At 36.6% G+C, this 10704-nt stretch overlaps 1 protein-coding gene across 1 annotated transcript; it reads left to right on the top strand.

The window, feature by feature from the left end:
* The first annotated feature begins 770 nt into the window (after window positions 1-770).
* Window positions 771-6500, top strand: LOC140865057 (uncharacterized). The gene is made up of 6 exons (XM_073269556.1): window positions 771-1675; window positions 1897-2250; window positions 2325-2556; window positions 3166-5894; window positions 5970-6116; window positions 6235-6500. The coding sequence occupies exons 1-6, from the start codon at window positions 845-847 to the stop codon at window positions 6235-6237; spliced, it is 4296 nt and encodes a 1431-aa protein (XP_073125657.1). The 5' UTR covers window positions 771-844; the 3' UTR covers window positions 6238-6500.
* Window positions 6501-10704: the final 4204 nt, after the last annotated feature.

A 10704-nucleotide genomic window follows, 5' to 3' on the forward strand; every position in this document is an offset into this window, starting at 1 on the left:
TAATATAGGATTAGATGAAATCTCAAGTTTGCACACACAAACTTGGTCTTTTTGACCTGTTTTGTTTTAAAAAAATGGTGTCAAGTCTCTGCCAAAAACAAACTGGACATATGAAAAACTCAATCACACCTGTCCTATCTTCCATTTCCTGCTCTTTGTTATTGGCCATGACTTGTTTTTTTTACCATATATCTTAACTAGAGTTAATCGAATGATTAATAATTCATAGTCGGTTCTTGCATTATTTTTGACAAATAATTATTGAACAGATCTATGGATTTTAATATGATTTTGTATATAAATTTTCCATTGTTGTTGTTAAAAAAAATGAACGATTACTCGTAAAACAGTTTTCTTGCATTTCTATAAAATTTACCAAGGTGAAGTTAGGCCAAAAGAAAAAGCATAGTAAAATTGTATGGAAGGGGAGCTGTCTATAGTTAAGAGCTTGCTATGTTTCCTGCATGCTCGAATGACTTAACTAGTATTACTTCGATTCAAGTCACCAGTATCATTCTTACATGTTTTGTACAGATTTGCTAGTGAAGACTTCCCTACCAACAGTAGCTTCACTGATACTGATGATATAGAAGATATGGCTGAATTTAGAGATATTCCAGACACATTTGTCGGCATTCAACCTGAAAAGTACCCTCTTATTATCACATTTCATAAATTCTTAATGATGCTTGATGGCAATCTAGGCAATTCATATTTTGAGAGATTGCACGATGTAAGAGATTCCTCTCATAATGAAGGTAGAAGTTTCAGATCCATTTATTGGCCACATTTCAGTACAAAGCTAACAAAAAACCTTGATCCTTCTCAAGTTTTTAATGAGATTATGTCTCATATCAAAGGTGGTCTACAAGCAGGGGAAGCATGTGATGTTAAGAGAAACAAGCAGGACTATGTTTCATTATCCAAGAGTAGGGTATCCACTTTAAGTGCCAAGAAGAGAAAGGTGATCTATGATATATATCAACACTACGAAAAAATGAAGATGGAGCGTGGTGAGTTTGATGTTGCTGATTTTGTGATTGACATACATCTTCGGCTAAGCAAAGAGAATTTAGTGGGTGACAGAATTGATTTCGTTTACCTTGATGAAGTGCAAGACCTTAGTATGAGTCAAATTGCTCTTTTCAGACATATCTGCAAAAATGTTGATGAAGGATTTGTCTTTTCTGGTGATACCACACAAAAAATTGCCAGGGGAATTGACTTTAGGTTTGAAGATATCCTATCTTTGTTGTACAATGAGTTTGTCATGAAATCCGAAAATTCGTCATACGCAGGAAGAGAGGGGAAAGGCCTTCTGTCAGATGTTTTTAGAATGTGCCAGAATTTTCATACTCATGCTGGAGTTCTTAGATTAGCGCAGAGTGTCATTGATCTACTCTACCTTTTTTTCCCACTATCTGTTGATGCATTGGCTCCTGAGACTAATTGTTTATATGGTGAACCACCTGTTGTACTAGAGCCTGGCAGCAATGAAAACTCACTCATTACAATTTTTGGACGCAGCGGAAGTGCGAGTGAGAAACAAGTAGGTTTTGGTGCTGAGCAAGTCATATTAGTTCGCGACGATTCATCAAGAAAGGAAATTTCTAAATATACTGGTCGTCGGGCTCTTATTCTCACTATAGTGGAGTGCAAGGGACTTGAATTTCAGGTAATCCAGATGATTATATTTGAATTCCATGACTTTTTATTTGGATATTGTAGTCTTTACATTCAGCATCTTTTCTTTAGCTTTACTGTCCAAAACAAGGGAATCCGTGGTATGGTGTTGGTAAGGTGGATACAATCAAGATCTTTGTCAATAATTGTCTTTCATGGAACTCACATCCATTTCATTCCTAGTTTATTTTATTCCTTAATTTTGAATGCTAGGATGCGCTGCTTTACAACTTTTTTAGCTCTTCACCTCAAAGCACTCAATGGAGAGTATTGTACGAGTTGTTAAAGCATAAAGATCTGTTTGATCCAAACTTTCCAAAGTCATTTCCAAGTTTTAGCCAGTCGAAACATAGTATCTTGTGTTCCGAACTGAAACAGTTATACATGGCAATCACACGAACGAGACAAAGGTTATGGATCTACGAAGACAATGCAGAGATCTCCAAACCTATATTTTACTACTGGCAGAGATTGGGTCTCATGAAAGTTAGAAAACTAGATCATGCTCTTGCAGAAGAAATGCAAAGGGCAAGCAGCCCAGAGGAGTGGAAATCACAGGGAATCAAGGTTGGGCTCTCTTCACCTTGTTTTGGTTCCTATATTTTAATATCTTGCGAAGTTGACATATTGTGTTTGTGTAGCTGTTTTGGGAAAAAAACTACGACATGGCAACCATGTGCTTTGAAAGAGCAGGAGAAGCAACATGGGAGAAAAGAGCCAAGGCTTCTGGGCTAAGAGCATCTGCTCTTCACGTTTCAAATCCCAGGGAGGCACACATAATGATTAAAGAGGCTGCAGAATTATTTGATTCTATTGGAAGAGCTGTTTCTGCAGCTGAATGTTTCTGTGTTTTGGAGGAATACGAAAAAGCAGGTATGATCAAGTTTTATGTCATCCTGGACTACAAAAATTTAATCTACTATACCAATAAATTTACCAGTCTAAATTCTGGATATAGTTTTAGTGAAGCTATCACCTTTTGCTTTGTTGAATTTCCCATTCTAGTATTCGATATTTTCAAGACGAATGTGTCTCTGGGCATCAGATGGAAGATTTCTTCAACATATTGGATTAACTTGAGAATAGTTGTTACTTTATAAACAAGTAGTAGTGAAATCGTAGTATTGTTGTCGATTTCACCACCCATTTATATATTTTCATTTATTCTATTTGTGTATGTCTGTCCAGACCCAATGTATACCCTCCTCCTGGACTTATATAGAAAAGTGTTGGGATTCATTCTCATTCTAGAATATGATGAGCATTTGTGTGGTTAACTTTTGAGTCTGTGACTCGTATTAAAATCTGTGAGCTATGAAAATTTGAGGAAAGGGTAATGTTGAAGTTATTTTGATCTGGAATCTCATTGGTCGCCCTTGTAGCAAAGTTTTCTTATTGACATTTCTATAAAGTCAGATAATCGGGTTTTTTTTGTTATTAAAGTTTGGCTGTTACGATGATTATTCAAAAACCATGCTCCAGGAATGATTTACCTCCAGAAATGTGGTGCATTGGAGTTGAGAAAAGCTGGTGACTGTTTCACATTAGCTGGGCACTATGAGACTGCAGCAGATGTGTGTGCCAAGGGAAATTTGTTCATCGAGTGCTTGTCAGCCTGCGCTAAAGGAAAACTTTTTGACATGGGTTTGCAATATATAGAGTTCTGGAAACAGCAAGCACCTTGTAATACTGAAATTAGGACTAAACTAAATGAGATTGACAAAATTGAGCAGGAGTATTTGGAAAGTGGTGCTTTGGAATATTACAGCACAAAGAACAATATATTGTTTATGAAATTTATTCGAGCTTTTGGTACTATGGAATCTAAACGCAATTTCTTGAGGTCTTTAGATTGCCTTGAAGAGCTTTTGAGTTTGGAGAAAGAGTCTGGAAACTTCAAAGAGGCAGCAGATGTTGTGAAGCTGATGGGAGATAATCTTGCTGAGGTTGATCTGCTTGCGAAGGCTGGGAATTTTGCCAGTGCATCCATGCTCATCCTTTCATACGTTCTTTCAAACTCTATATGGTCATCGACAACCCAAGGTTGGCCTTTGAAGTCATTTCCTCAAAAGGAGGAACTCTTGACTAAATTGATGTCCTTCGCTGAGAAAGTTTCTGGAAATTTTCATTCATCCATTTGTACATACACAAAAATTTTGTCCCATGAGCATATGAACTTGGCTGAGTTGATGCGATGTTACATTGCTTTGAGCCGAGATGAAAGTCGCAGAGGTCAAATCCTCTCTATTAGAAAACTACTAGATGTGCATTTTGGAATACATGTGGCAAAATATGAATTGGATCAGGAATCGCCAGTTGATCTAAAAGGTGACTCGGAGGAAAAATTTTTGAGGGACCAAGTCTCTGTGAGAACTCTTGTTTATATTTGGAACTTGTACAAGGAAAACATTTTGGAGATCGTAGAATGTCTTGGTTCTCTTGAAAGAGGCGACACTGACAAATTTAAAGATACCATGGAATTCTGTTTGCATTACTTTGGTGTGAGGTGGTTGGAAGATTCTAGTGTCACCTGTCTTTTGATGAACCCTGATGCTAAATGGGTTGAAAATGTGCATGAGACGTTTATTCATAGGAAGAGAAATGTGGCAACTCTTCATGCTCGTCATTTTTTGTCAGCAGCTCAAAAATACTGGCACCAAGAGTTGGTTTCTGTTGGGCTTCAAGTTTTGGAGGCACTTCAGTCATTGTTTGGGGTGAAATCCTCGTCCGTATACTACCAAGGCATATGCTTAACTTTCATTTTTGATATAGCAAAGTTCTTGATCGATTCAAAATCACTCGAATTGAAGAAATCTGAAGACATGAAACTACAAGAATGCTTACAACTATCGACCAAATACTTTGAAATTGTTTTCCCTTTAAACCCTCAACAGTCCTTATCAGCAAACATGATTGTTCTTAGGGAAACCGAACTTTCAAAGACTTTACTGGAAGAAGTTCTCTCTAGAAATGTCAGCAAAAATTGTGATATTACCTATAGGCAAATAGGAGAAGTGGTGATGATATGGCTAGGGTCTGGCAAGCCAAAACATTCTATCTGTGAGAGAATGGTCAAAAATTTACCTGAGAACTCGTATTGGAAAGCATTCATCGAGATCCTTGGGGGCATCATTAAGCCAGAATCTCCAATTGTGTCTGCCTCGAGCAATCTGGCACCACAAGTTCTTCCTGATACCACTTTGGAGAACGAAAGCACACAATCAGGAAGTTTGCATAACTCTCTATCAAAAAACTCCAAGGAATCTCTGAGTCATAGATTTTATAAAGCTCTAGAAGAAACTTACATGTCCAACTGGAGGGTACGCAACTATATATCACCGAATTGTTTCTTATATCTTTTGGAGCGCCTTTTGATTTTGGCACCTCACCCTCGTGGCTGTTTTTTCACCTCAAAATCATCATTTGTAGAGTGGGTTGTATGCCAACAGTCGAATGCTAATCCAAGTGCCAATTTAGATACAGACATGGGATCCTCCCCAAAAAGCATCATTGATTTCACAATCAGTGTGGCTCACCAATTTCTTTACGAAAACGTTGTTGATACGCAAGAATGGATTAGGCAGTCCAACATTGATTATGACTCCTATTTTCCAGTGCTAGTACAAAGATTGGTAGTGATTCTATGTTTGGTGTATCTGAACTCTGAAATGCCCCTTAATAAACTCCTTAGGCTGTTGCAGAGGCCTCAAATAAGATCCCATCAGCGAAAAGAATTTTATGATGCTCTCTTACATGGAAAGAGGAATAACAAATCACATGTAGCGAAAGTTGCGGCAGCACTCAATGCTATTGAGGATCCTGTTGTGCTTGTGACATTCAGAGGACATAATTTCAAGTTTGTGTGTCCTGATGCCATTTTTCTGGACCTCAGGTTGTTTTCATGCAAAAATGACATAATGAATGTGTTATTTCCAAAAAAAACTGAAACATCAAATGCTCGAGTAACTACGGCTGAGAGAAATGTGACTGAATCTGGCAGCAGCCTTCCTCAAGTGGCTAAAAATAAAGGTAAGAGAAGTGCTGTTCAACCTTCAGAAACAATGCCAAAAATTGATTCAAACTTGAGTTCAGAGAACTCAAAATTTGACCTCCGAATGAAATGGGGATTTCTCACGGACATACGTGACATGTTACAGTCCCGTAGAAGTGAATACAACAGAAATTTCAATGTCATTGGCCTGAAAAATAAGGTAACTCAAATGATTTTTTTTTTTATCTCTTAGCTTCTTGCTAATAAAGATTTTCTGATTTTGCTATATTGTCAGGTCCAGGAGCATATGAACTTCTTTGCAGCTCTAGTGTTTCAGCTAACTGAGCGGAAATCTCGTTACAGCGTAACAAATGAAAACATGTTTGATGTCAAAGACACGATCAAGGAATTGAAGCAGCTATCAAATTTGGCTAGTTACAAGGTTAGTCATCAGTATGTAACTAAATTGCTTCATGAATCACATAACTTTTTAGGGATCACTGTTGACTTCTTTTGGAATGAACTCATATCATGGTAATGATGATCTGGCGATTATGCAGTAACTTGGATGGTCAAGACTTGTCTGAGATTGGAGAAGTTTTGAAGAGCTTGGAGTCCAGAAGGCCTCTACTGGAAGACTTAATGTTATCAAGTTTGATGGACACAAACTCGAGTATTATCAAAAGTGATGAGAACCTTGAAGACTCTAAAGGTTTTGCTGTTGATAATATAAAGAAGCCCAGCAAGCAGGTTTGGCTCGTCGTTGATAATGTAAAGAAGCCCCTCAAGCAGGCAGAAAAACCAGTCACTGAGGGAAAAAGAAAGAAGAAGAACAATGATAAGTAGGAGAAAGGAAAAAGGCAGGTTATGTAAATATTTCCTCCATAGCTTTGGGCCCGTTTGGATTTTGTAGAGATTTTTTAAAATAAGTGCTTTTTTAAGCTATAATTTTTTGCTTTTGAAAAAGCTCTTTTTTTTCCTTAAAAAAATGTTTTTTTAAGCACTTATTTGGTCATCCAAATACCTTATTAGTTGAAAAAACATTTTTTTTATAAAAAAAATTTTTTTTTTTGGTCTGACTTTTGATACCAAACGAGACCTTTGACTCCTTGATGTTTGCATTACAAATTATCAGAGAATTTGATTCTATTTTGTGCCAAACTTATCCTTTTCGGACTGATAAACTGCCTCTGTTGCTTCCCTTTTTTTTTTTATTTCACGATTTTGAGGTCCAAAATATAATGAAACTCTAGGAAGCTGTTCCAGAAGTTACAGCAGTACAAAATGTCTGCACGTGATCCTCCTTGCGTCAGCTATTTGTCATCGTGAGTCCAAAACTTTGTCAATGTACTTAGTCAAACGACACGTGTCTCAGCTCAAAAGGTAGCCTTGTGTTCTGAAATTGGCTTTGTCATTCATATTTTTGTAAATCTTGTTGCATGTTTCTGTTGCTCACATATTTATTAAGTGGAACTGATTCAAGTGATATTGCTTTGAATTTACTGCATGTGATAGCATGCTAATATAGGATTAGATGAAATCTCAAGTATGCACACACAAACTTGGTCTTTTCGTCAAGTCTTTGCCAAAAACAAACTGGACATATGCAAAACTCAATCACACCTGTCCTATCTTCCATTTCATGCTCTTTGTTATTGGCCATAACTTGTTCTTTTACATATATCTTAACTAGAGTAAATCGAATGATTGATAATTCATAGTCGGTTCTTGCATTATTTTGACGAATAATTATTGAACAGGTCTTTGGATTTTAATATGATTTTGTGTATAATTTTTCCATTGTTGTTGTTAAAAAAAAAAAAACAATTACTCGTAAAACAATTTTCTTACATTTCTATAAAATTTACCACGGTGAAGTCAGGGCAAAAAGAAAAAGCATAGTAAAATTGTATGAAGGGAAAGCTGTCTATAGTTGATAAGTGTATTTTATACACTTAATTTAAGTGTTCTTATTAATTGACTGAAATTCATGAAAATTAATTAATTAGAATTGATTGTTGTTGAAACCAGGTGAAATCTAAACCTATAGATCATTTTTCCTCTGATTGATTTTTATCTAAAAGTTGTGTGCATGTTATAAAAAACTCATTGATTATTTTATTTTCTGCAAAACCTCTTGATCATTGATTTTCTAGATAAAATTAGGACTATTTTAATTACAAGAACTGAATATTTTCATTTTACTCTATGTGCGAACGATACTTAATTTATCACTATATTAAAACTTGACACTCATACGCTTGCGAGCAATAGTTAAGAGCTTGCTATGTTACATGCATTCTCCAATGACTTAACTAGTATTACTTCGATTCAATTCACCAGTATCATTCTTACATGTTTGTTTGCAGATTTGCTAATGAAGACTTCTCTACCAACTGTAGCTTCACTGATACTGATGATATAGAAGATTTGGCTAAATTTAAAGATATTCCAGACATATTTGTTGGCATTCAACCTGAAAAGTACCCGCTTATTATCACATTTCATAAATTCTTAATGATGCTTGATGGTACTCTAGGCAATTCATATTTTGAGAGATTGGGTGATGTAAGAGATTCCTCTAATTATGGAGGTAGAAGTTTCAGATCCATTGCTGTCCAGACTCTCATGTGGAGAAATGAGGTTACTTACGACCGTTTCTCATCCTTTTATTGGCCACATTTCAGTACAAAGCTAACAAATAACCTTGATCTTTCTCAAGTTTTTAATGAGATTGTCTCATATCAAAGTTGGTCTACAAGCAGGGGAAGCATGTGATGTTAAGAGAAACCAGCAGCACTATGTTTCATTATCCAAGAGTAGGGTATCCACTTTAAGTGCTGTAGCGACAAATTTCACCACTTGCAAACACACGATCAAAACAGCGAGCCAAGAGTTTAACTCTTTTTTTTAAGACAAAATTTGCCCCGCCTAGGTGCTAACGGGATTGTGCAAAATATCTCCCAAGATAGAACGCTTTACAACTTTGAGTAGCAGCACTGCAAACCCAAAGAACTTCGAACACAAAGTGCTTTAAAGAAACTCTTTTATGAAGAGAAACAAGAGAGATCAGAACTCTCAATGCAAGACAAGAGAAGAAAGAATGAGTGAATTGGTGAGTTCGAATGAATGCAGGGGCTATCTATTTATAGACGTTGGAAGGCTGCCTCGGACGGTTGCAACCCTTCGATGCATGCATGGCCGAAAAGTTGCAATGGTTCGAGCTGAAGAGATGCACCTGTTCAGCCGAAAGGACGCACTGTTTCGGACCAAAAGTCGTGCCCGTTCACACGAAAAGTTGCACTGATTCGAGCTGGATGGTTGTACTGATTCGGAAGCAAAATAAAATATTTAATTAATTTTTGTCCAAAAAAGTTATAATCATGTCAAAGCCAGCCCATCCCAGTGTTGGAAAACCGTGTTCAGATCAATTGAATCGATACCCGGTGCAGCGAAAGTTTAAAAATTTTATTTTTCTTTGATATGAAACAATTTCATATCATGGGTATCAAAACGTTTAACGATTAAATCACACAAGTAAAATAAATAATAATTAATTAAATATTTTACCTCCAATCTCGAAGAGAGATTATGGACACCAACAGAATTTAATCTGCTCTTCTTGTATATCCCGGGAACCGATGGCGTCACGATCAATCACCGAAATAAGGTCCACGAACAGAAAACAGAAACCCTCTGATTGACTGCACTAGAAATCAATCAGAAGTTTTGCGTAGAGAATAAACAAATATGATCTGTTAATTCAGAATTGTAATTTTTCACAAAAATCACAAGTCTGAATTTTCTCCGGGAGGGACAAGGATTTCGAAAAACCCTTAGAATATTTAGAGTGTAATTTCAAAAATTATAAGACAAAAAGTGTTTGATTTTCGAACCCAACACCTCTATTTATAGATAATTTCTAGTTATAATTGTATCAGGACTCTAACTCCTTAAAGCCCACAATCCATAACTTAAGTCCAACAAGCCAAGCCCGTTGTTATAGAAATTAATATAAAATTCATCGTGACTCCGATTGATAAACTGATTTCACCAATGTGCACAGAAACCATTTCTGCATCTTTTAGAGTCAAGATAATTTTTCTGAATCCGAATTCAGTGATTTCCAAAAATGCCCATCACTATGTCATTTTAGGAAATTCCACTCCCTTTAGTTGAGAAATCCAATTTCTCTTTCATTAAATTTAACTCTTTAAATTTAACTATCTCTACGGGGTTTTAGTAATCCATTACTTGTGTAACCCTCAATGGTTCAGGAATACAGCTAGCCGTGGGCTCACAACTCCTTGTGACTCGGAACAACAATTTCCGACTTACCCAACGAATCATGGTAAGAGCGTCTAGCAACATCGCCCCATGATTCCCTAGGTATTACTGATAGTTCCTGCAAGAACCAGTAGATTTTGGTTAGCGTACAGTACGGTCCCTTCAACCAAATATCCCGATCGAATCAACAACCATTGGTGCATCGAGAGTCGTTCGAGATTCGATAACTATGCACAACATCTTGGAGATCTATTAGTGACATCGCATGTGTTACTAGGATAACCATTAACCTAAAACACATCATGTACTCTGGCCAGAGATTCGTCACACTAATATCTCCTCAGATCGCATAGGATATCCACACTCGCAAGTATGTGGTGAATCTTGATGGAGAACGCGGCGATCAGATCAATCAGAATTGATACCCGGTGCAGCGGAAGTTTAAAAACTTTATATGAAACGATTCCATAATGGGTATCAAAACTTAACGATTAAATTGTGTGTGTAAAAATTAAATAACAATTATAAATTTTTACCTCCAATCTCGAAGCGAGATTATGGACACCAACAGATTGCTCTGCTCTTGTTGTATATCCCTGGAACTGATGGACGAACTGTTCTTCAATCAGGTCCACGAACGGATAATTAATCCCTCTGATAGATTGCACTAGAAAATCTATCAGAAGTTTCTACGAAGAGAATTAACGAATTTGATCCGTTAAACCAGACTGTAATTAAAAATT

This window comes from Henckelia pumila, chromosome 4 (assembly GCF_033568475.1).
Source record: "Henckelia pumila isolate YLH828 chromosome 4, ASM3356847v2, whole genome shotgun sequence".
NCBI classification, from domain to species: Eukaryota; Viridiplantae; Streptophyta; class Magnoliopsida; order Lamiales; family Gesneriaceae; genus Henckelia; species Henckelia pumila.

Excerpts from the sequence above, each read along its gene's own strand:
- LOC140865057 (XM_073269556.1), top strand. The coding sequence starts at position 845 with ATGTCTCATATCAAAGGTGGTCTACAAGCAGGGGAAGCATGTGATGTT. Across the intron at positions 1,676-1,896 it reads GCAAGGGACTTGAATTTCAG|GATGCGCTGCTTTACAACTT; the intron begins GTAATCCAGATG and ends TTTGAATGCTAG. Across the intron at positions 5,895-5,969 it reads TCATTGGCCTGAAAAATAAG|GTCCAGGAGCATATGAACTT; the intron begins GTAACTCAAATG and ends CTATATTGTCAG.